Raw genomic sequence first — 22,389 nt, forward strand, 5'->3', positions numbered from 1 at the left:
AAAAATTAAACTCAATGATCTCCAACTTTATACATCTGAAAGTACCCTTTTTTATTTTTTAAAAATGTTTCCGTCCTTCGGTCATATCAGTTTGAAAGTAAACATGTGTTGAGTCTAATAAGTAAACATACAATGTCAACAGTAAGGTGTCTCTGTGTATTCATGTGGTTCTGTGTTTTAAATATACACAAAATCATGTGGTATGCTCCTGTCACAGTATGTGCACACTTCTTTATGAATGAATACAAACCCTACAAGGTGCACAAGTTATCACAAATGTTTTGTTGTACTTCTAGTATTTACTCTTACTTTCTATTAGCAAAGTAAATAAAAAAAAAAAAAGCAGCTGACTAAATTCAGTTTAAGTTTAAAAAAAAAGCCAAATAAAATCTGCGTTGTATCTCAGAATGTCTGCATGAGTGTACCAGTCACGTGCTGTCGAGGGAACATTGTCTGGATCAGACTGGGCTCCCCGAGCTCTTAAAATAAACCTGTGCTTGAATCTGACATCGCATTGATAATTTATTCATATATTGAATATATTTATTGTCTTAGCTTTCAGAATGACCTCGCGTAACGTTGAATTTGTAGACTGTAAAACTGGACTAAATGAAGTAAACAGAGAAATTTGACAGACCCAGGAAAGAGCGCGGCATAAGTGGGGACACTAATGAAGCTGCCTAACAAAGCAGAACAGTCTGTTCTCGGTCCCTGTTGGCAGCTGGCCACGAAAAGTCACTGGACCGTGTCTGCTACGGTGGCTGACAGCAAAGTTTCCGAAAACAAGCTGTGGACAGGGAGGGAAAGCAGACAACAACTTCCAGAGACATTACACAGAGCAGGAGCACACGGGGCTGTTCACACACAAGAAACACTTTAATGGTTTTCTAAACAATGACTTGATGAAATGGGACTTTTTTCTTGTCGCATGCATGAATTTCTTGCAAAATATCACTTAACACATTAACAGACAATGAATAGCAAAGTTATACATCCTACAATGAGCTGCAAAAAGCTGAAGAAATGACACAATGAAAGGTGACATTCATTTTCATTTCCACATTCACTGGTCTTTTTTAGTGGCGAACTACAAACTCAGCATCGGGACAGTTGGCCTTTGTGTGATGTTTAAAGAGCAAAAAGTGAACAAAACATGTCCTTTACTTCAAGGGAAATTCACAAAATTACACCCAACATGAAGGTATTCATATCTCATTTAATACTTGTCAGAGACAGATAGATAGATAATTACTTTATTAATCCCACAAGGGGACTTTTTTTTTTTTTTTTTCATCAGATGATATGTATTATGACAGAGCTGAAGTAGTTTTCTGTAGTGCATCATCTGACATAGGCCTTCACATCCTTATATACTAATAAGTCACTTAAATATACAACACTTACATCAATACAAAACACTTGTCTTGTATGATTGATTTTATCAAATGACCTCTAATATGCTGATATCTGTTCCAGGTATTCTCAGGGAACACTGACAAGTTTCTTAAAAAGTTGAATAGTGTGTAATTTAGGTTCAAGATGGTAAAATTATCGTAAAGGTCAACGTTAACTTGGAGGTTTTTACAATAAACAAATTCAACTTGCACGTGTTCATCGTTCAGTCAGATGAATTTACAATCCTCTAACAAAAGGATCATATTTTGTTTACATCTCATTTTGTCGAAAACTAAAAAGGGAACAACTGATTATACATATATTCATGCGATCAAAACAAAAGCAATGTTGCAGTTGAGAGCTGACAATGAAATGCAGCAGTCGTGTGTCTGAAGAAAAGCTGCAGATGATAGCGGCAAGTTAAGAACAGACTTTGCTCCCTGCTTGTCACGCTCCCATTCTGTTTAACTTGAATACTAACACTTTAACTTTAACAAGCATTAATACACATTTAACCTATGAGACAACGTTACACATTTATTTAACATACGGTTTTTAGATTATGAATTTATACGCTGTGAATAAAATCAAACGCAAGCAGTTAGAGTGCTTGTTTCTGTGTAATGACCGAGGCAACAGGTGATCAACACTTGACTTGTTCCATCTCCATTAGCAGCATGTAGTCATCAGATAGCAGAATGAAATGTGAGCTTTTGGTGGGTTAAATTATCTGGAGGCTGGTTTGAAATTAGGTTCAGCCACTAATAGATGAGGCTGCTCATCTGTTGGTGAGCAGCCAACAGATGATTGTTGATACCAACAATGAGCGTTTTTCTTTGTATGAGTTTCTCTCTTAAGTGCCAGAAGAATCCAAAAATCATGAACAAAAATCAAAGCAACACACTGAAAGTATTTTGGTTCCTTCTCCTACTTTCAGTACACATTTGTCCATTTTCTCCAACATGAACCCTTCTTTTCTTATTTCTATTATTCTTTCATTCAAACCGATTTAGAGTGTCCTTAATTGCCTCCCTTGGTCCACTACCACTGAGTCCTCTCATACTTGCCAAGATTCCTTGGCTCCTTGCTGGGCATGCACCAGTCATCAGCCTCTGTGGTGGTCTGGTAATGCCGCAAGGCTGACTTGTTGAAAACAGGAAGTCTCTCCACTGACTCTGAGGACAGGGCCTGGTGATACAGCACAGCGGGGAACTAATTAGTCTGGATCCTTATTATTCCCAGGTTGTTTCTCATCAGGCTTTCCTGAAGTATAACTCAAGACAACGGGAAGGCAAATATTTCTGATCTCTAATATGTACCATGTGACTTATAACTTTGAAGGAGACACACATCTGTATTATCTAATTAGTCTCTTTCTGTCACCACTCAGTCAATCCAATATGTGTAGCTGGCAGCACATTTGTACGTGAACTTTGCACCTACTTGGCACTCACAGTTGTTGTTAACATTGTTTGTTGGAGGTGTTCTCACCTTCAGGTATATGACAGCTGAGGTGCCGTAGCCCTCCATAGAGTAGAGCTGCAGGTCTCCCTGGAAATACTTGGCATACAGGCGGGAGATGGGCAGGCCATAGCCAAAACCAGCCTGAGTGAAGGAGGGAGAGGGGTTAAAATACAGCAAGAAGGCTACAGTATTTCTAATGATTCGCCTTTGCGGTCTCATGGTTACAGTTTAAACCAATGAAATGTTGCTGACGGCATTCCTTTTTGTAAGAAGCTAATTTCCAACCATGTGCATGTGTTTGAGCCTCTGTTTAGAGCAGAGGCTTGGTTTACTTTTAACACCATTTTGACAGATCGCGACAAGCTTTTACTAAACTCCCAAGTTTAAATTGACAAGCTTGTAGTCTTGTAAGTGATAATGCTGTGACAAAGACCCTCAACACTGAGGAGTTAAAGATAAAAAAAAAAAAAAAAAAAAATATCCCAGAGCGACAGGTTTAGTCTCACCAGAGGTGCGTTGCGAGAGTTGTCTTGGTGGACCGGACTGGGAGCTGTTGAGTACATGTAGCTGAAGAGACGCTCGATCTTCCTCAGAGGGACTCCACCTCCTCTGTCAGACATCTTGAAATAAAGGAGAAGTACACAAGGATCATCTTATTGTTCTGCCAGCACCGTCATGCTCAGTGAACTCTTTATTACTTAAACAGAATCTAAACTGTGATGTTTTGTGTATGAAGTCATCGAGGTTATTTACAGTATCAACTGAGATAATACAGACTCAGAGCACAGTACAGTGTGCACAGTAGATACTGCCTTTAGTAAAAAAAAAAAAAAAAAAAGATGTGGCCTATCTTAACCCTCATCACCCTTACGGTACCTTGATAGTGAGGTCCTCAGTACCCAGTGACACACGCACTTTGATCGTGGGCAATATTAGGCTCGTCTCATGGGTCTCTACTGTAGCTCTCATGGCATTCTGACAGAGAACAGAGATTACAAAACGACCGAGCAAACAAACGGTGAAAAAACTGTCTGGCTTTCAAGCTTGTTGGGTACTATACCTTGAAGAGCTCAAACAGCATGTGGTAGAGATGGGACGGCACATATACAATGTTGAGGGGCTGGTCAGGGTTTTTGGCTGTCAAACATTTCATAAATGTTAATCATCAGAAAAAAAAGACACTTTATTCGTGTTTGCGTGTTAAAACTGTAACAAATGTATAACCGTGAGAAGCGTGTTGAAAAACAATCCAGTGAGTCTGCAGCTGGAAGTTGTAAAAACAGGCTTTTTGGATGATCAGGTGTTCTTTTTAAGTACATATTAGCTCTGCCTGAAGACACGTTAATCATTTGAAAAACAATTACAGCCAAACCCCCCCATCACAGAAAAAAGGGAAGGGAAACTCATGTTTTTTTCTGTAAGGGTCACCATCTAAGCTTTATTTTTCAAAAACATGCTGGACAGGTTCGTATATTTTAAAGTGCTGGTTCATGTCCTCACTGATATCCTTGAATTTTTTTCAATCCCTATATGTACAACATAAAACAGACAGGCTGTTCTTATTTAGGTTGTCACTTCCTGTGTAGGTATAACCTGTATAGTTCAAGCCTAGGAATGTCTAATGCTGACGCAGGGCTTTTGGCAGACACCCAGGCCCGCAGTTAAACCAACAAAGATTAGGTCCGGTTGTATTTCAGGAGAGCACCAGCAAAACTATCCTCTCACATAGATGCCTACTGTAGGAAATATCCATATGGCACAATGCTGCATTCTGAAAATAGAAACTATTTGATTGTTTTTAAGACTTACAGTTAACCTCTGTGACCTCCACATCAGGAGACGTCAGGTAATACTGCTCACACAGCATCTTTGCAGTCTCGTACGCATCTACAAAGACAAACAAAACAAATGATTATTTTTCAAGGTCAGAAATTAAAACTACAAAGAATAATGAGTCGTGCTGACTGGAGAGCAACACTAGCAGACTTTATGATTTCTGTCCGATACTGAACCAGTTAACACAACATTCAAAGGTGGGTCCACTACAACCATAGGCAGCATGATAAACCAGATGATTTAAGGTCAAACAATCATGATATCTGTACAATTAAAAAAGAGATAACAAATTCCGTGTGCGTGTACACGCGCGCATAGACGAAGAAACATCATTCACTACCTTGTATGACCTCCACAACCTCACAGTTGGGGTCGATGCTGCCGATATGTTTGGGATGAGCTGGGTTTACGCTGCCATCAAAGATTAATGCTGTAGGGCACAAACAACAGACCCAATGTGTGACTCGAAAATCCCACACAATTCACATAATGTTATTTGTGAATGCTAAAGAACTATTAGGTATATTAAAGTTTGTTCTTTGCAGTGTGGATTGTTAACAACAGCTGAACACTTATTGTTGACAAAGCTACACTGTGTGTACACTCATGTTCGGCTGGCAGTCGTGACAGACGCATTAATCGCTCACTGCAATATAAGTGAGCATCATAAAGTCAGCCAGGGTGGTGACTATATGGCACCTATATGTCAGTTAAATCTTAAATCTGTCTGAGATCACTGCCTACTGCTGAATCAGCACATTACGTGTAAAATAAAGGCTCCTCGTGGAGTTTTAGATCCCCGGTAGTGTAGCAGTATCTAAAATACTTCTTTAAAAATGTCTTTAAAGACATTTCTTCACAAATGTTATGTGAAGAAAAAAAATGCACTTGTTGTTAGACCTCAAGTATGCTGACAATGTGTTTTGGTGTGTAACACCGAATGTGAACGCGAAAAAGAAATCCGCAGGGCCACTTTAAAATGACATGAGCTGTGAGTGTTAGCTGTGTTGATTAACTCACAGTTAATCACAGAGTGCTATACTGACTGTGCTGGTTCATGAGCATGCGTGTCGAGATGCGGCTCATGTAGAAGCGGTCCAGGAAGTACTGAACGTTCTGGTTGGTGACAGGGTCCACGCCAAAAGCATCCTTGTACTCCACCACACCCTGAGCCATGGTGGGTACCACGTTGTTATGCCGGTTCCGGACGTTTACTAGAGTCTGTGTGAATCTGAGGAAAACAATGTAATAGATGTATCAATATGTGAGGAAAAAAAGAAAAAAAAAGATTCAATTACAGGTGCACAATTTGGTGTTTGCTGTCCCTATTTTTTAGTTGTTAACAAAAGGTAACCACTGACGGTCCACCAAAGGCTAAGAATTGGTAGCCATTTTTCTCAAAATCATTGACAAAGGTAACCTGACAACTGTTGCTGCCGAGCCCTGTCCCATCTCTAGGACTGGTGTAAGAGCTGATCTCTAATATACTCATCAGTTACAAGACAGCTGATCACTTATCAACACATTTATTAATTGATTTTCCTGTCTACGATACATTTATACTAAATGTAAGGAAAAAGACTTCTGGCTGCAACAAGCATCATCCTTTACTTCACCTGGAGTTACAAACTGAAAAGCAAATTATAAACATCAGCTTCTGTTTGCTTTAGTGTTCATTTGCAGCAGTCTTACAGTAATTATAATAGAACCAATTGAAGTGGCAAGTTGAAGAAATAGCTTTTAAAGGTTCAAAACAAGTTGTAACAGATGTGCCTGACAAAAAGTCAAACCAACCAAATGTTGAAATACAGTGGGTACGGAAAGTATTCAGACCCCTTTACATTTTTCACTCTTTGTTTCATTGCAGCCATTTGCTAAAATCAAAAAAGTTCATTTTATTTCTCATTAATGTACACTAAGTACCCCATGTTGACAGAAAAAAACAGAAATGTAGAAATTTGTGCAAATTTATTAAAAAAGAAAAACTGAAATATCACATGGTCATAAGTATTCAGACCCTTTGCTGTGACACTCATATTTAACTCACATGCTGTCCATTTCTTCTGATCCTCCTTGAGATGGTTCTACTCCTTCATTGGAGTCCAGCTGTGTTTAATTAAACTGATTGGACTTGATTAGGAAAGGCACACACCTGTCTATATAAGACCTTACAGATCACAGTGCATGTCAGAGCAAATGAGAATCATGAGGTCAAAGGAACTGTCCAAGGAGCTCAGAGACAGAATTGTGGCAAGGCACAGATCTGGCCGTGGTTACAAAATAATTTCTGCAGCACTCAAGGTTCCTAAGAGCACAGTGGCCTCCATAATCCTTAAATGGAAGAAGTTTGGGACGACCAGAACTCTTCCTAGACCTGGCCGTCCAGCCAAACTGAGCAATCGTGGGAGAAGAGCCTTGGTGAGAGAGGTAAAGAAGAACCCAAAGATCACTGTGGCTGAGCTCCAGAGATGCAGTAGGGAGATGGGAGAAAGTTCCACAAAGTCAACTATCACTGCAGCCCTCCACCAGTCGGGGCTTTATGGCAGAGTGGCCCGACGGAAGCCTCTCCTCAGTGCAAGACATATGAAAGCCCGCATAGAGTTTGCCAAAAAACACATGAAGGACTCCCAGACTATGAGAAATAAGATTCTCTGGTCTGATGAGACCAAGATTGAACTTTTGGCGTTAATTCTAAGCGGTATGTGTGGAGAAAACCAGGCACTGCTCATCACCTGCCCAATACAATCCCAACAGTGAAACATGGTGGTGGCAGCATCATGCTATGGGGGTGTTTTTCAGCTGCAGGGACAGGACGACTGGTTGCAATTGAAGGAAAGATGAATGCGGCCAAGTACAGAGATATCCTGGAAGAAAACCTCTTCCAGAGTGCTCTGGACCTCAGACTGGGCCGAAGGTTCACCTTCCAACAAGACAATGACCCTAAGCACACAGCTAAAATAACAAAGGAGTGGCTTCGGAACAACTCTGTGACCATTCTTGACTGGCCCAGCCAGAGCCCTGACCTAAACCCAATTGAGCATCTCTGGAGAGACCTGAAAATGGCTGTTCACCATCCAACCTGACGGAACTGGAGAGGATCTGCAAGGAAGCATGGCAGAGGATCCCCAAATCCAGGTGTGAAAAGCTTGTTGCATCATTCCCAAGAAGACTCATGGCTGTACTAGCTCAAAAGTACTGAGCAAAGGGTCTGAATACTTATGACCATGTGATATTTCAGTTTTTCTTTTTTAATAAATTTGCACAAATTTCTACATTTCTGTTTTTTTCTGTCAAGATGGGGTACTTAGTGTACATTAATGAGAAATAAAATGAACTTTTTTGATTTTAGCAAATGGCTGCAATGAAACAAAGAGTGAAAAATTTAAAGGGGTCTGAATACTTTCCGTACCCACTGTATGTGCTGAATAAACAAGAAAACTGATTTCAAATCAAAGCAATAACTGCTGTCAGTCCCTGTTGAATTTCACTGAAGCAATGGAGGATTAACTTCACAGATACTTTGGCGTTATGCAATAATTCATCTTCTACTTTTGGGTCTGACTGCGGTCTTCAGCAGCTGTCTAATAATGTATATGAACTTCAGTAATGTGATTACAGCTGTTTTCACAAAAGGCATTCAATTTACATACGTCTTCACCGAGTTTGATCTCACTCTGGAGTGAGCTGAAGTTGGCATTAAAATCACTTATCAAATCATTACAACATTTTTTGATTAGTATTAGCCATTACTCTGCAATTTTAAAAAAAAAATGTTATTGACAAAACCAAAACCCAGGCAGAGACATTTTTAACAATCAACACACGTGTAGTGGTAAATGTGTGGAAACGACTTACTCTGTCAAGACACTCTTATCATCTGGATCTTTTTCTAAAAAGTCTACAAGCTCCATCAAACTCTGTGAATACCTGAGGGACACAAAAGGACAGCTTTAAAACAGAGCACAGAAACAGCTTCAACTCTAGTTCATTTAACAGATGAAACAAAAACCCTTGAAAATGATTAAAAAAAACATCTAGCCTAACTAGTGATCATGTTTATGTGAAACTTCATGTGAAAGCAGTAAAAAATACTTAAAGCAGTAAGCGCAGATTTGCTGTTATGTTAGAAGTCCTTAAAAAGACAGATTAATAACCGGCTAATTAGACCGTATTTCCACTGTCCTCTCATTAAATAATAGTTGCTTGTTATTCTAAGACTTCTTATGTATGCCAGTGGATGAGGAAGACTTGGGTGCTGAGCTCATTGAGTCACACTCTTTAGTAGCTCACTATAGAGAAACTGGGTGAAAGGTGAACAGCAGTGTGGCTGTGATTCCTACGTGACGAGTTTGTCCCACGACTGACCTTCTGCCCTTAACTTTCCAACATGCAAATGGCCGACGGATTCTGTCACAAGATTTTCCTGTTAATATCAAGTCGTCACCTCTCTGACCTTATCAACAACATTAACAAGTGCGATATCAAGCCTTTTTTGCTGATCATGCAAAGAGTTTTGCAGTCGCGGGGAAGGGAATGCCACAGTGCAGGAGGAACAGCGCATGGCCAAATATAGCTGCTGCTGCTGCTGCAGTTCCTTTGGAAGGAGTGGGGGTGGAGTAATGACCTTTGTTGTTAGCATGTCTTCACATGACATGAACCTCAAGCAACAGGCTGGGGTTTAAGTCTGCCGAGTTTCAGCATGAGGCAGCCGCCGCTGGAAAAACAAACTCCAAGTGGGAAAAGAACACAGACGCAGGACTGCTGGTTTGACTTTGGAGAAAATCTGCTGCAAACAAACTCAACTGAGTTGTAGAGGACTAGCCTGCATCTGTAGCACTCACTCTGTGATGTATACAGTGTAATCTGGCAGTAGGACACGGGGAGAGTTGGACTGCCCTACGTCATTAACTCAGTCCATGTTTGTCCATCATCAGAACAGCTACTCTAAAAAAAAAAAAAAATCCTTTCTCCTACCCGTGCTTAGTGTACCTGGAATGTAAACAGCCTGTCGCTCCTTCGACCTCAGTGTGCCTTATAACGGGCGTGTGCACACATGTCCACATATGCCCGTGGGTGAGGGGGGAGCGGATTTGATTCAACATAACCACCAAATCTACAGGAGGCAAATGCCTTATAGAAAGGATGTTTCATATCTGCAGCTAAATATCCAGATGCTTGTAATATGAGGGGAGTATCCTTGGGGGAATGATAAGGAGAGGGCTTCAGTGGTCTGGACATCAGCGTTTGAGACAGTCCTGTGCTGAGCTGAAGCATTGAGTGGGTGTAGTCTGTATGGCACGATCTTTGAAACGTGAGCCGATCTTTGAATGACCACTTAAATAGTCCAAGAAGTCTGGGGCTTCTAAAAAAAAAAAAAAAAAAATGACAGTAGCTGTTGAGTGGGACTTTTATTCTTCCCATCTACTTGCTTTAACGCTGTTGCAGAACCGTAAAGGAACAACCGGTGGATTATGAATATCGTTCCAAGGGTTTGGTAATATGTTTTTGGAACAACACACTCAATATAAAAGAGATACTTTGCAGTGTAATTGTCCTACCAACTCATGAGGAGCTTTAGGGAAGGAGTACGGAGGAGCTTATCAGGGAGGAAATCAATTTCCTTCATGATGTTGGCCAGTCTGACAGGAAGCTCCTGTCGCAGGAACACAAATGATGTCTTCTCACATGCATTGGCCGAGCCTGCAGTCATATGGGGGACAAGGTCAGGAGAAAAACGTCAATGAGAAAGCACCAAACCATTACCTTTGTTAAAAAAAAAGAAAAAAAGAAACAGATGACAACAAACTTTCCAAAGCATGCACAGATTTTTATGGACGCAACATCTGCTGTTGTGCTCATTAAAGAAATCTTGCAGATCCATTTAGAAAATATCTGTAAAATCAGTGATCACCACACAAAGAAAATAACATGAGTTGTGCGACAGCCATGTGATTGTGCAAAAAAAAAAAAAAAGAACAAGGTTCAATGCATACGAGGTATCATTACTTGTAACACTTACCAAAGTCAATGAACTGCTTCATAGATAAGGGAGAAGGGGAAAACTTAGAAAACCTCTCCACTTGTTTCGGTATGCCAGCAACAGAGCCGTTTTTCAGCAAAAACTGGGCGAACTTCATTTTCCCTCGCCCCTCAGCAGACCCCAGCTGTCAGTGAATCAGGGACGAACTGTCCTGTCCTCAACAAAATCCAATTGGACGACTTTCAGCAAGCAGTGTTAACGCTTTGTGTCATCTCCTTCATACCGTCTTCAGCAGGCTTGTTACAGGTCCCCGGACGTTACCCTTCTCGAGCGGTTTCCTTTCATGATTTAAAAGTCGTTTTGCGTGCCCTCCAGACTCAACTTCAAGTGCTAAAGCGATGCGTGTTATTGTTGGGCGGGGAAGACGAGAGACTGGCGACGAAATCAACCAATGAGCGACAAGAGTTTCCTGGCTTTGGGCGGTGGTCGCGGGGTTTTCTTTCCCACCCTCATTCCCGAAAACCCGCCCAACTCCACCTCTGATTGGCTAAAAGTATTTGCCTTTGTTCTTCGATTGGTGGAATGTTGTTGTTGGCGGGTTCAGAGCCAATCACAGATAAGTTAGGGGGCGTGCCTCCGCAAAACGCGGATGGGGAAAAAAAAAATCCGCGTACGGCTTTGTTGAATAACAAAATGTTTTATTACAGCATCCCCTACCGACAAAAACATCCAAAATACCTGTTTGTTTTGGCACCCTTTAAATACTCACCGCAGTTATTTTGGTCACAAACGGGTGTTTCTGACCACGGGTGTGTATTAGGTGCACATTTCGGACGAGCCGTTTGTACTTTAACGTTCAGGGTCCGTAGGGTCGCTTCTTCGCTTGCAAACAAAAACTCACCGCATTTTCAGCCCTTGTATCCTTTCTAAAAAAAAAACAACAACAACAACAAAAAACCGTACAGAGGCCCTGGAATGAATGGTCCGGTAATCATCTCTGAAAAGCGTGAACGTTTGTTAAAAGTTTGTACTATTTCAACGCACTTCTCCAAACGGACGCGAGATGGCGACGTTGCTCGTCAAGACGATGACGGCGCCTGTCCGAGGAGGTGGCACCTCCTCCCCTCCTCCCCAACATCACCCTGCTCTTCCGAGGGGATGTATCGGTGTGCAGTCAGTGCACCTGTTTTATGTATTATTTGGGTGATCCGTTGCAGAAATGCCCTGCTTTAAGCCGTGTAATAATCAGTAACCGCTCGACCTACTCGGTGGTGCGGCGGAGGCCTCGATAACAGTGAGACCGAGGCCACGGTAGAGGATGTGTTGATTTCTTCTTCTTTTTTTCTCTCTCCGAGGTGCAGCAGTGAGACAGCATCTTTGTCGGTGACACATCATTATCACTACGAGTGGACAAGGTACGAGTCGGGACAGTAACACCGCTGTGCACGGGTGTTGGCGATCAAATACCCCATGTTTTGTAAGCTATTCGTTAGCCAAATTAATTGTACAATTTATGACAAGGCCTTCAACGCATCGGCGATTTTATAAATGCTGTCACGCTGGAAAATTAGCTTCATGCGAATGCATTAGTTTCCTGCTAATGTTAGCCAGTCAAAGGGCCATACAAATGGTTTGCTTTTCATCCTGACTACATATTAAGGTATGCGATTTGTATTTTCCATTAAGACAGTGTCTCTGTAAGTTTCTTAAATAAACGGCCTGCACTCCCTTATACACATCCACATCATATTCTTAATTCAATCATACTACTAAATCATTTTAATCATACTAATATCTGCAGTATGTTTACCAAACATAAAGAGTGCGTGCTTAACTTTTGAACTGTTTGACTTGTCATTAAATTTGAGTGTTGAAAGTATTGTAATGTACAATACACCTAAAGGTTGGTGATATTTATAATTGATTGGACTGAGGACCTGAACAGTGGCATCATAAAGATGCATATGCATAGATATAACCTACATACACTGAATAAGTTGCACTGAAATAGGCTAAATCCCTCTTGGCTCAGGCTATTGTTGAAAGCTGCTTTCACAATAACAAATCCTTATTATTTGCAAGGTTAGTAATCTACTGTGTACAGATGTATACCTGCCACACCCACAGGATTTTGTTAACCAGCGGTTAGGCTCACAGGATAAATTGATACCCCTTTGTGCTGTATCATGGTGTAATGAAACCGCTGGTGACATGGCATACGGAGTTCATTCCTGTGTGGTCCCTTTTACTTAAAGCCCCACTGGACACCATGTCGGACAAAAGTGACCTCAAAGCAGAGCTTGAGCGTAAAAAGCAGCGCCTCGCCCAGATCAGGGAGGAGAAGAAAAGAAAGGAGGAGGAGAGGAAGAAGAAAGAGGTAAGGAAAAAAGTGAGTAAATTCACCACTACAGGCACTCATATTGTATTGCACTCTAGTGTGTGTTGTTTGTGTGTTTGACTGCTTTTTGTCAGGCCGTGACACATAAAAGGCTGAGGTTGTGTGTGTCCATGCGTGCAAACATCTATTTGTGTTCAGAAGGTTGGTGTTGGAATCTTGGATCAAAATGTGCATGTTTCTATTTCTTCTTTAAATCAGTGACGTGCGAGTTGTGAACCTGTGAATCTTTAACTCGTGATGGGTAAGCTGCTGTTTCTCTCTCTGTATCCTGAGAAGTCAGAGAGCCAGCAGAAGGCAGAGGCGACCCCAGAGGATTCAGACTTAGATCGCAAGCGCAGGGAGACTGAGGCCCTGCTACAAAGTATTGGCATCTCACCGGAGCCTCCACTAGGTACATGATGTTCTTATACTCTAAACAAGAGATGAATACTTAAATATTCTTACACTGTCTTCTTCTGATCACAGCAAAAGGTTTAGTGAAACACTTACAATGATTGATCCTGTATTTAACCAAACTTCATTCATTTCAGCCAAAAAAAACACTCTGAGAGGCCCTTTAGTAGTTCGACTATAGTTACTATGTAACAGAATGAAGATGCATATAGCAGCATACTGTAAAAGTATGTAAAATGTGGACATGTATATATACTATTTCTGTTCTGGTTGAAATAATTGCTTAGAAATGACTGTCCCACTTTCATTTAGAAAAGCATGCTGCTCAGAGCATACATCTCCCTTTAATGTGAAATATCAAAGTAGGTTGAATCCCCTGGGTCACTTCCTGCAAGATTTTGGAAGATCACTGTTCTCTAGTGGTCTGAAATTGTAATAGCACCCACAACACCTCAAATCTGGGTCACTGCTTCCCCTATTCTTAGCTTAAGTTATTTATAATGCGTCTTCAAAAGCAGCTGAGTACAGTTCAATAACATGTAAAAAGTCATCAACGTATTAGATACCCTGCCATCCCTCTCCTTTCTTTTAATTAGGTATTTTATTTGTACATCACTCGTTTTAATTTGTTGCTTTTCATCCCGATTTGTTTTGAGTCTTTGCAGCCGTTAATGTGAGATACTTGTAATTTTCGTGATTTAGTGCCGACGCCTGTGTCCCCCTCCAAATCAGTGAGCACGCCCAGCGAGACGGGGAGTCAGGACTCAGCTGATGGAGGAGCAGCAGGCAGGTAGGCCAAAGTCACACACTGTGTGCCAAAATTTAGAGGCAGAAGTCTTTCCTGGTTTATACGTTTTATTCTCCTCTCTTTGGGAACTTTGAAAAAGAATATAGCTTTACATTTTCAAAGATAAACACAAATTTGTAAAACATTTCCATCACTTGTCAAAGTTAAACAAAAAATACATTTCAGATACTTTTAGAGAAGATAAAGACGCTTGGAAACTGTGTACCAGGCCTGCTCTTTGAAAAGGTTACCGATAAACTGAGTAGTTTATGCAGGCAACATTGGCTGTAACCATTTATGGCACGTAGTCCTTTTTGACACATCTTCTGTTTCTTTTCTTGTCAATGGCACATCAGGTTTAGGTAAGGATGGGTGTCACTGATGGGGAAGTTGTGTTGCTAGATTTTGAGTGTGGTTCCTGTCATTTTTCATGGCATCCAGTGTTTTGATGACCACTGTGCAGCTTTTGCCATCTCATAACTAGTGCTGAGAAATTGAGTTTGATCTTTAGGTCAGTCTCAGCTGTAGTCTTTCTTTCTCCAAGTAAACATAAGTATGAAAATAGAGACGCAAGAGTTCAAATATTATCTGTGTGAGGAAGTAAACTTTCAAAAAGCAGCCTTGATGAGCCAGCTAATGTAACATCTTGTGAATATGGAGCAGTGGGCATATGTCTGCATTAAAGACAAGGTTTTCCCCTCCTGTATGTTGCTGTAGGCTGCAATCACAGCATTTACTACCTCATGTGTCATTCATGCTACTGCATCATTTACTTATGCTTCTACATTCATTACCCAGCAGACTAGACCTTAACTTCTGCACATGGCTGCTATGGTGAACGCTGTTAGGACAAGAGTGGTCATCAAGCGCTTTCCATTTGCTTTTTAATGGCAGCAGACTGTGAGGTCAATGTGTGAGTGATGCCTTCAGGGGTCATTAGTGATGTGTTGTTCTGGTATGGCCAGGGGTGGAATTGGGGCAGAAGAACATGTGAAAGTCAACTGTTTTTAGTGCAAATTCTCTTATGTAAGATTTTTGTACTCCTTTTTAGCTTTTACCAATTGGATTTTACAAATTGGTGAGTTAGCACTAATGCCTGGAATGAAATATTTTTTTCCCCCCCAAATCCACCCTGGATGATGGCATGCCATTTTGAGCTTCTCCATTTGTGGCTGTGTATGTGTGTGTCCCCTCTTAGGTCAGGTTTCTCTAAAAACAAGTTCCAAGCACAAAGCTCAAGGTAAGCATTTTCATGTCAAACCCAGGAATCCCCGTTACCTCTGTTTAGCTGAGGTTACCCTCATGTGAACACAGAGACACCCACAGTGTTGTCAGTAGTCGTATCAATGTGCCCGTCATGATTTATAAGATCAAAACAGTGCAGTGCCCCTTCTTCCTTCATTTCTCCACTCTTCTCTGGCTTCTTCCAGCCTCAAGCCCTGCTGTCTCCCTTAATACCAGGTTGAAAGATTTCTGCTCGCATGAGTTGAGCTACAGAAGTCATTTTCAGCCCTCGGAGAGTTGACAGTGCTGCTTAAAGTGTCATCACTGTTACTGTAAAACAGCCGGTCTGTCAGGCTAAAGAAATGCCTTGCCACTCTCACCTCGCGCTGTGTGGCACAAGCTGAATGTCTAACAGGCTTGTTTGCTGTCCCTGAAGGTATCATCAAGAAGTGTAGTAGGGTTGGAAGCGTTACCCTTTTTACAGATGGTATATTTCCACCAACTGGCCGAAAACTCTTTGGGTTTCAGTTCTGTTTTGATTTCCCTGTAAGTAAATGATTCCTATATTCCCGTTAGGAAACAGGCTAGAACTGCTGAAGAACCATATAAATACCCTAAATGAGCTCAGAAATGTCTTCGCGGTTTGTCCGTCTTATTTATTACATATATGGCAAGTACATTGTCATGTCGCTAAAGCAAGCTAAATCTCCATATGTGAATTTATTTCTATTTCAAAAGCTTAATTTCATCTTTTTAATTTGTGCAGTAAGTGATATACAGCATGTTATCCTGTGGCTGTCAGGTCGTAATAATGTTGCTGGACATTATTCTTGATTTACATGTATTATTTGGCACAAATATGAATACGCAGATACAAAATGTCACTTAAATACGCGTTTAAAAAAAAAAAAAGGATTAATGCAGGGGAGGAATTACACTGAGGCTTTTCAGCACTGCCAGGAGGTTTGCTTCAGTTATCGGTCATTTAGAATCATTGAACAATAATTATGCAGAGGCGTACAAAAAACAACAACATTAAAACAACTTTTTTTTAATAATTAATAAATCCCCTGCTCATGTCCCAGTCAATCATGTTGGAGGCATATTTTTCGAATTACAGATGGCAAGACAACACATTTTATTTTATTTTTTTAATTCATTGAAGCATTAGAAAGGTTAATTGTTATATAGCTGAGATCCCCACCAGCTCGCCTGTAATTCAAACACTGGAATAATGTCACGTCAAGTGTTTGCTTCAAACTGGATGTCGCAGATGTTTGAGAAAAAAATGCTACAAGTTTTTCTGCATATCCTTCCTGCATTTAAAAGTGATCTGAACGTCAAATAGCTTTCCCACAGACAAGAATCAAACCCCTCTGACTGTATTTCACGCAACACTCAAATAACAAAAGGTCTGTGACAAGATATGAGCAGAGATCTTTAAATATATAGCATACATTCATGTATAATGAAATAAAATGTCTCCCTAATACACAGCCCTCCCACGCTACATCCACTTATCTAAACGTTTCTCCATGAAGAGCGCCATGTTTGCATGAAACTCAGTGGGACTTTCTGTGTTAAGCTGTCCTCTAGATAAGTGGTCCGTGGGTGAGGGCGTATGTGTGTGCATACATGTGGCGTTGTGTATCTGTGCGGTGTTAATATGTGTGTGCCAGTGTTGTTTCTTATAATGTTGTCTGTTTGTAAACATGCATGTCCTCTCTTGCCCCCCCTCTTGGTGACATCAGGACACTGCAGTGGGACACAGACCCATCTGTGCTGCAGCTGCAGGCTGATTCTGAGCTCGGGTACATTTTTTCCTCTCCTCTCCAATAACGCTGTAACACACCTCATTTGGCATTGCATGCACCTTCAAAAAGACACTTGAATTTAAGTAAATGGTACATTTAAACTTTGCCTTTTAAATATGTTGCCCTGCTTATAGGACTATTTGGGTTTATGCAGAATACGACCACACTAATGAGAACATATTCTCTCTCATCCAGGCGCAAGATGCAGAGGCTGGGGGCCTCGAAGATCACACAGGTAGACTTCCTTCCCAAAGAGATGGTCTCCTACAGCAAGGAGACACAGACACCGCTCACCGCCCACCTGTCTGAAGGTGAATATTTACCTGTGTGTGCATGAATGACTATAAAACATACTCTGACATTCCATATCAGATTTAGAGTCTAATAGGCACCAATTGTCACGAGAAGCAACAAAAGCTTTCACATTACAATGACTGTCAATGCTGCAGGGTTGCGTTAGATACTGCTTTAGTTAGTGAGTTGTAAGCCTGCAGACCAGGAGGGATGTAAAGATCTTACGCAGCCAGAGGAGGGCAAGAGAACAAGACTTGGAGACAAGTGTCTGACTGTCAATTACTGTGTCTTCCGTCCCAGAGCATCATGCGTTTGACTCCTAGCTATAAGTGGAAACAGGCTGACAGATGTAGTTCACCAAAGATAACGTTGATGGATGGTGGAGGATTGCAGGGTGGCTGTTGTATGTATATAATGACGGACATCTGTGCATGCGTGTTTACCCTTTAAATTATGAACTTCATTTATTAGTTGTAGTTATGAACAGTTTATGTTTCTGAATAGAAAAGCTGTCATTCAGTCCATCATAATTTGGTGTGTGAAGAAATGGTGCCTTTAACAAACTGTCTTTTTGTACATGTGTGCGTATGACTGTGTTTAAACGTGTGTGGGTAGTTGCGCATGTTTTCTTTAAGAATGGGTGGGTATGTCTGCTTACATGTGAAAAAGTGTAGATTTATGTCTCTGAAAGTGGGTGTTCACATGTGTGCTGAGCTGCAGCCACTAAACAGATCCATATGGTCAAAACTGAGCTTTACTCCTGCAGTGGATCTGGCAGGATGTTGGTGGTGGTTTCATATCTTAAGGCATTGAGATTGAAGTATTTGTCTGTCGGAGGAGGAGAAAGTGAATGGAGATTTGGATGGAGTTGTTCCACTTAATTGACCTTCAGTGTTTTGCCGTTGGCAGATGCAGAAGATCCATGCAGAAATGTCTTCTTCACGTGTTGGAATGTACATATAAAATACTTCTCTGCTCAAAGTGTTCTTCCAAACTGATTGTCAGACAGACGCACGCACGCAGGCACGCAAACAAACAAGCAAACAAACGCACGCACGCACGCACGCACGCACACACACACACACACACACACACACACACACACACACACACACACACAAACAAACAAACGCACGCACGCACCCGCACACACCCTATCATCTTCTCTATCTTCCCTCCTCTTGTTGCCAAGACAGCTGGCAGCCATGTGACTGTGAAGGGGGTTGTACTTCCTGCTTCCTGTCATTATAATAGATGGTCTGGTGTGGATTCCACTGCCCTCCCTCCAACAGCAACCACCACACACACACACACACACACACACACACACACACACACACACACACACACACACACACACACACACACACACACACACACACACACACACACACACACACACACACGTCTGTTCTGATCAGCATCCAAATGGCCTCTTTCAACTCCCCCCATTTCCTTGACAGAATCAGGAATAGATCATTTATTCAACAAGTGCACGGGCACTGGCTCATGTATGTGTATACACACACTTGTGCCCACATATATACATAAAAGAATCAGAAGCTGTTCTTCTCGGTCAGGTTTACTCACATGCACAAGGCAAACAAACGAACAAATACGCAGTCGCCACCATATACAAGTCTGTGTAGACATGTAAACAAATACACAAACTGAGACTAGTTAGCGCCTGCAGCAATGCTATGTGTTGGTCCATTTGGGTTTGTTTGTTTTCAGCTTCCAAGATCATGATCAGGAGGTCCGTGTGTGTGTGTGTGTGTGTGTGTGTGTGTGTGTGTGTGTGTGTGTGTGTGTGTGTGTGTGTGTGTGTGTGTGTGTGTGTGTGTGTGTGTGTGTGTGTGTGTGTGTGTGTGAGAGAACATCTGGTAACCAGAGTAGAGCTGTGGTGGTCTGCAGGGAGGTGACCTTGGCCTCAGGAGACCTTTCCTTTGCAGACTACCACAAAGCGTGTGTGTCTACAAAAAGGAAAGAAAGAGGCAGATGGAAGCACCTGCCTGCATTTCTGTGCTGTGTGTTTGTTCAGGCCAGTTGCTTTTGTTGATAACTGAACCCAAGTGGCAGGACATCTCATGCTCCCAACACGCATCTCAATTTAAGGTTGCAGCTACAGGTTGTTTACAAGTAGACTATAACTTAAAATTTCCACAAGATCTTCAATAGAAAAGTTAATGTTGCTGAATATGAAGTTATTCATAACTGTGATAATTCAAAAATGTTAAATGTAAAGTGAAAGACTTCATTTTCAATTAAAGGCTGTTGAGCCCAACCTATGGACACATGTGCACCCTTAGAAAGGTATTAAATAGTGTCTTTGAGGTTTAAAAGCATTTTATGTGTTCATTATATACATACGTTTGTGTGCGTGTGTTAAACATGCTTTGAGAAAAGAGAGCCAGTGATCTCATCTTGAAGCTCCTGGTGTTTTTTTATGCAACTGCATGAGCAGAAGTGAAGCGTTTCCTCTGTCCAAAGGCTTGGTTCTAATGGCTGCACGAGAGCTGACATCACTGGGGTCTTGCTGTGGTTACAGGCGGGTCATTGAACCAAGATATGTTTCAGCTTGTGATTTCTGCCCGTCTATGTCTGCATTTCTTTTTTACATTTTTATTTTTCTTTCTCTTTGAGTACCTAAATTCTTCATTTGGTCCTCTCTCTTTTTTTTTTTTTTATTCTATCTAAACTTGTGTCCATCATCACATCTCCTACTTCTTGCTGCCTTTCTTCTCTGTCTTCAGGGTCCAACCTGGGCTGAACTGTTATCTGTGTCTTGTTAGAACATATATTATTAGAGAGAGGAGTGGGAAGAAGTGGGAGAGAAACCCAGCTCGCAGCTCTGGAGGGATAATCGGAAGAGTGAATCTGTTGACTTAATGATGGTGGTGTGTCCCAGGGGTGTGTGAAGCTCTACGGAGGGGGCTGCAAAGAGCTTGATGTTTGGATTCTCATGTTTGTTTGTAAACCCAAGTATGTGTTTTAATAAGTAATTTGTTGTTTTTTGGGTCCCAACGGTAAATCTGAACATTTTAAGGTTAGTAAAAACGTTCCTGTCGGGGCTGGACTGCTGGATCTCTGGCCTGTTAAACTCGAAAGAAAAATTCCCCCAAAGAATCTTTCTTTTACTGTAGTTTTTATTTAACAAATCAGATTTTTTTTTCTATCAACTGTTTATTGAGACTAAATTTGTAAGATGATCCACAAAAGTAGGAGTTTGTTTCACATTGAAACTATGATACCAGTGCGTGTCATTGTAATCACTTTAAACCAGAGGTCTTCAACAGTGGGTCCGCAGAGGTTACTGCATGGGGTCGTGAAATTTTTGGTTGATTAAACAATTTTTCATATCCCCCCCCCCAATTTTCTTTCCACAAATTGAAATGTCTTTAAATACACATTAACATGAATCCAACATATTGTAGCGAATGGATAAATGGAGGCAGAAGATGCCATCTTTCAGTCAGAAATGCACACATTTAGCGCTGGGCACCGGTTCACTCAGCGCGAGACTAGCCTGGACCTGTCAATATACACTGCTCAAAAAAATAAAGGGAACACTTAAACAACACATCCTAGATCTCAATGAATGAAATATTCCAGTTGAAAATCTTTATTCATTACATAGTGGAATGTGTTGAGAACAAAATAACATAAGAATGATCAATGGAAATCAAAATCATTATCCCATGGAGGTCTGGATTCAGAATCATACTCAAAATAAAAGTGGAAAAATCAGATCACAGGCTGATCCAACTTCTGTGGAAATTCCTCAAGACAAGTCAAAATGAGTCTCAGTAGTGTGTGTGGCCTCCACGTGCCTGTATGCACTCCCTACAATGCCTGGCCATGATCCTGATGAGGCGACGGATGTTCTCCTGAGGGATCTCCTCCCAGACCTGGAAAAAAAGCTTCAGTCAACTCCTGGACAGTCTGTGGTGCGATGTGGCGTCGGTGGATGGAACGAGACATGATGTCCCAGATGTGCTGGATTGGATTCAGGTCTGGGGAACGGGCAGGCCGGTCCATAGCATCAATGCCTTCATCATGCAGGAACTGCTGACGCACTCCAGCCACATGAGGCCTAGCATTGTCATGCATCAGAAGGAACCCAGGGCCCACTGCACCAGCATATGGTCTTACAATGGGTCTGAGGATCTCATCCCGGTACCTAATGGCAGTCAGGGTACCTCTGGCTAGCACACGGAGGGCTGTGCGGCCCTCCAAAGAAATGCCTCCCCAGACCATCGCTGACCCACCGCCAAACCGGTCACGCTGGAGGATGTTGCAGGCAGCAGAACGTTCTCCACGGCGTCTCCAGACTCTGTCACATGTGCTCAGTGTGAACCTGCTCTCATCCGTGAAGAGCGCAGGGCGCCAATGGAGGAGCTGCCAATCTTGGTGTTCTCTGGCAAATGCCAATCGCCCTGCACGGTGTTGGGCTGTAAGCACAGGCCCCACTTGTGGACGTCGGGCCCTCGTACCACCCTCATGGAGTCTGTTTCTGACAGTTTGAGCAGAAACATGCACATTAGTGGCCTGCTGGAGGTCATTTTGTAGAGCTCTGGCAGTGCTCCTCCTGTTCCTCCTTGCACAAAGGAGCAGATAGCGGTCCTGCTGCTGGGTTGTTGTCCTCCTACGGCCCCCTCCACGTCTCCTGGTGTACCGGCCTGTCTCCTGGTATCTCCTCCGTGCTCTTGACACTGTGCTGACAGACACAGCAAACCTTCTTGCCACAGCGTGCATTGATGTGCCACCCTGGGTGAGCTGCACTACCTGAGCAGCTTCTGTGCGG

At 41.9% G+C, this 22,389-nt stretch overlaps 2 protein-coding genes across 16 annotated transcripts in view; one reads left to right on the top strand and one right to left on the bottom strand.

Annotated features, from left to right (window-relative positions):
- Positions 1-67: 67 nt before the first annotated feature.
- On the bottom strand, positions 68-11,069 carry pdk4 (pyruvate dehydrogenase kinase, isozyme 4). 2 transcript variants are annotated; one of them, XM_069698086.1, is made up of 11 exons: positions 10,715-11,069; positions 10,254-10,395; positions 8,551-8,622; positions 5,742-5,926; positions 5,036-5,125; positions 4,669-4,746; positions 3,920-3,996; positions 3,736-3,834; positions 3,366-3,479; positions 2,887-3,000; positions 68-2,583 (listed from the first exon to the last, which is right to left on the bottom strand). In XM_069698086.1, the coding sequence occupies exons 1-11, from the start codon at positions 10,830-10,832 to the stop codon at positions 2,437-2,439; spliced, it is 1,236 nt and encodes a 411-aa protein (XP_069554187.1). In that variant the 5' UTR covers positions 10,833-11,069; the 3' UTR covers positions 68-2,436. The 2 variants fall into 2 exon arrangements, with proteins under 2 accessions (XP_069554187.1, XP_069554195.1); XM_069698094.1 differs by lacking the exons at positions 68-2,583; positions 2,887-3,000; positions 3,366-3,479; ... (1 more) ...; positions 3,920-3,996; positions 4,669-4,746 and having other exon boundaries at positions 5,046-5,125; positions 5,716-5,926.
- A 700-nt stretch (positions 11,070-11,769) lies between these two features.
- The window catches only part of LOC138620738 (cytoplasmic dynein 1 intermediate chain 1), a 55,713-nt gene continuing 45,093 nt past the window's right edge, over positions 11,770-22,389 (top strand). The window contains exons 1-8 of one of the 14 annotated variants that reach the window (XM_069698184.1): positions 11,770-12,090; positions 12,931-13,064; positions 13,347-13,464; positions 14,169-14,256; positions 15,305-15,331; positions 15,452-15,493; positions 17,229-17,288; positions 17,487-17,602. In XM_069698184.1, the coding sequence (XP_069554285.1) occupies positions 12,945-13,064; positions 13,347-13,464; positions 14,169-14,256; positions 15,305-15,331; positions 15,452-15,493; positions 17,229-17,288; positions 17,487-17,602 (571 nt within the window). In that variant the 5' untranslated portion in view covers positions 11,770-12,090; positions 12,931-12,944. Of the gene's footprint in view, positions 12,091-12,930; positions 13,065-13,346; positions 13,465-14,168; positions 14,257-15,304; positions 15,332-15,451; positions 15,494-17,228; positions 17,289-17,486; positions 17,603-22,389 lie in introns of those variants that run through there. The other 13 variants (XM_069698163.1, XM_069698173.1, XM_069698194.1 and 10 more) reach the window with 13 other exon arrangements.

Source organism: Brachyistius frenatus, unplaced genomic scaffold (assembly GCF_029030835.1).
Source record: "Brachyistius frenatus isolate BFR_SWC_R1_liver_20210118 unplaced genomic scaffold, ASM2903083v1 Contig_2, whole genome shotgun sequence".
NCBI classification, from domain to species: Eukaryota; Metazoa; Chordata; class Actinopteri; family Embiotocidae; genus Brachyistius; species Brachyistius frenatus.

What these genes read in the sequence shown, in the direction of transcription:
- pdk4 (XM_069698086.1), bottom strand. Translation starts at nt 10,832, where the DNA reads ATGAAGTTCGCCCAGTTTTTGCTGAAAAACGGCTCTGTTGCTGGCATA. An exon ending in GAAGCAGTTCATTGACTTTG is followed by an intron (nt 10,396 to 10,714) that starts GTAAGTGTTACA and finishes ATATGACTGCAG; the next exon opens with GCTCGGCCAATGCATGTGAG. An exon ending in CTAAAGCTCCTCATGAGTTG is followed by an intron (nt 8,623 to 10,253) that starts GTAGGACAATTA and finishes TGTGTCCCTCAG; the next exon opens with GTATTCACAGAGTTTGATGG.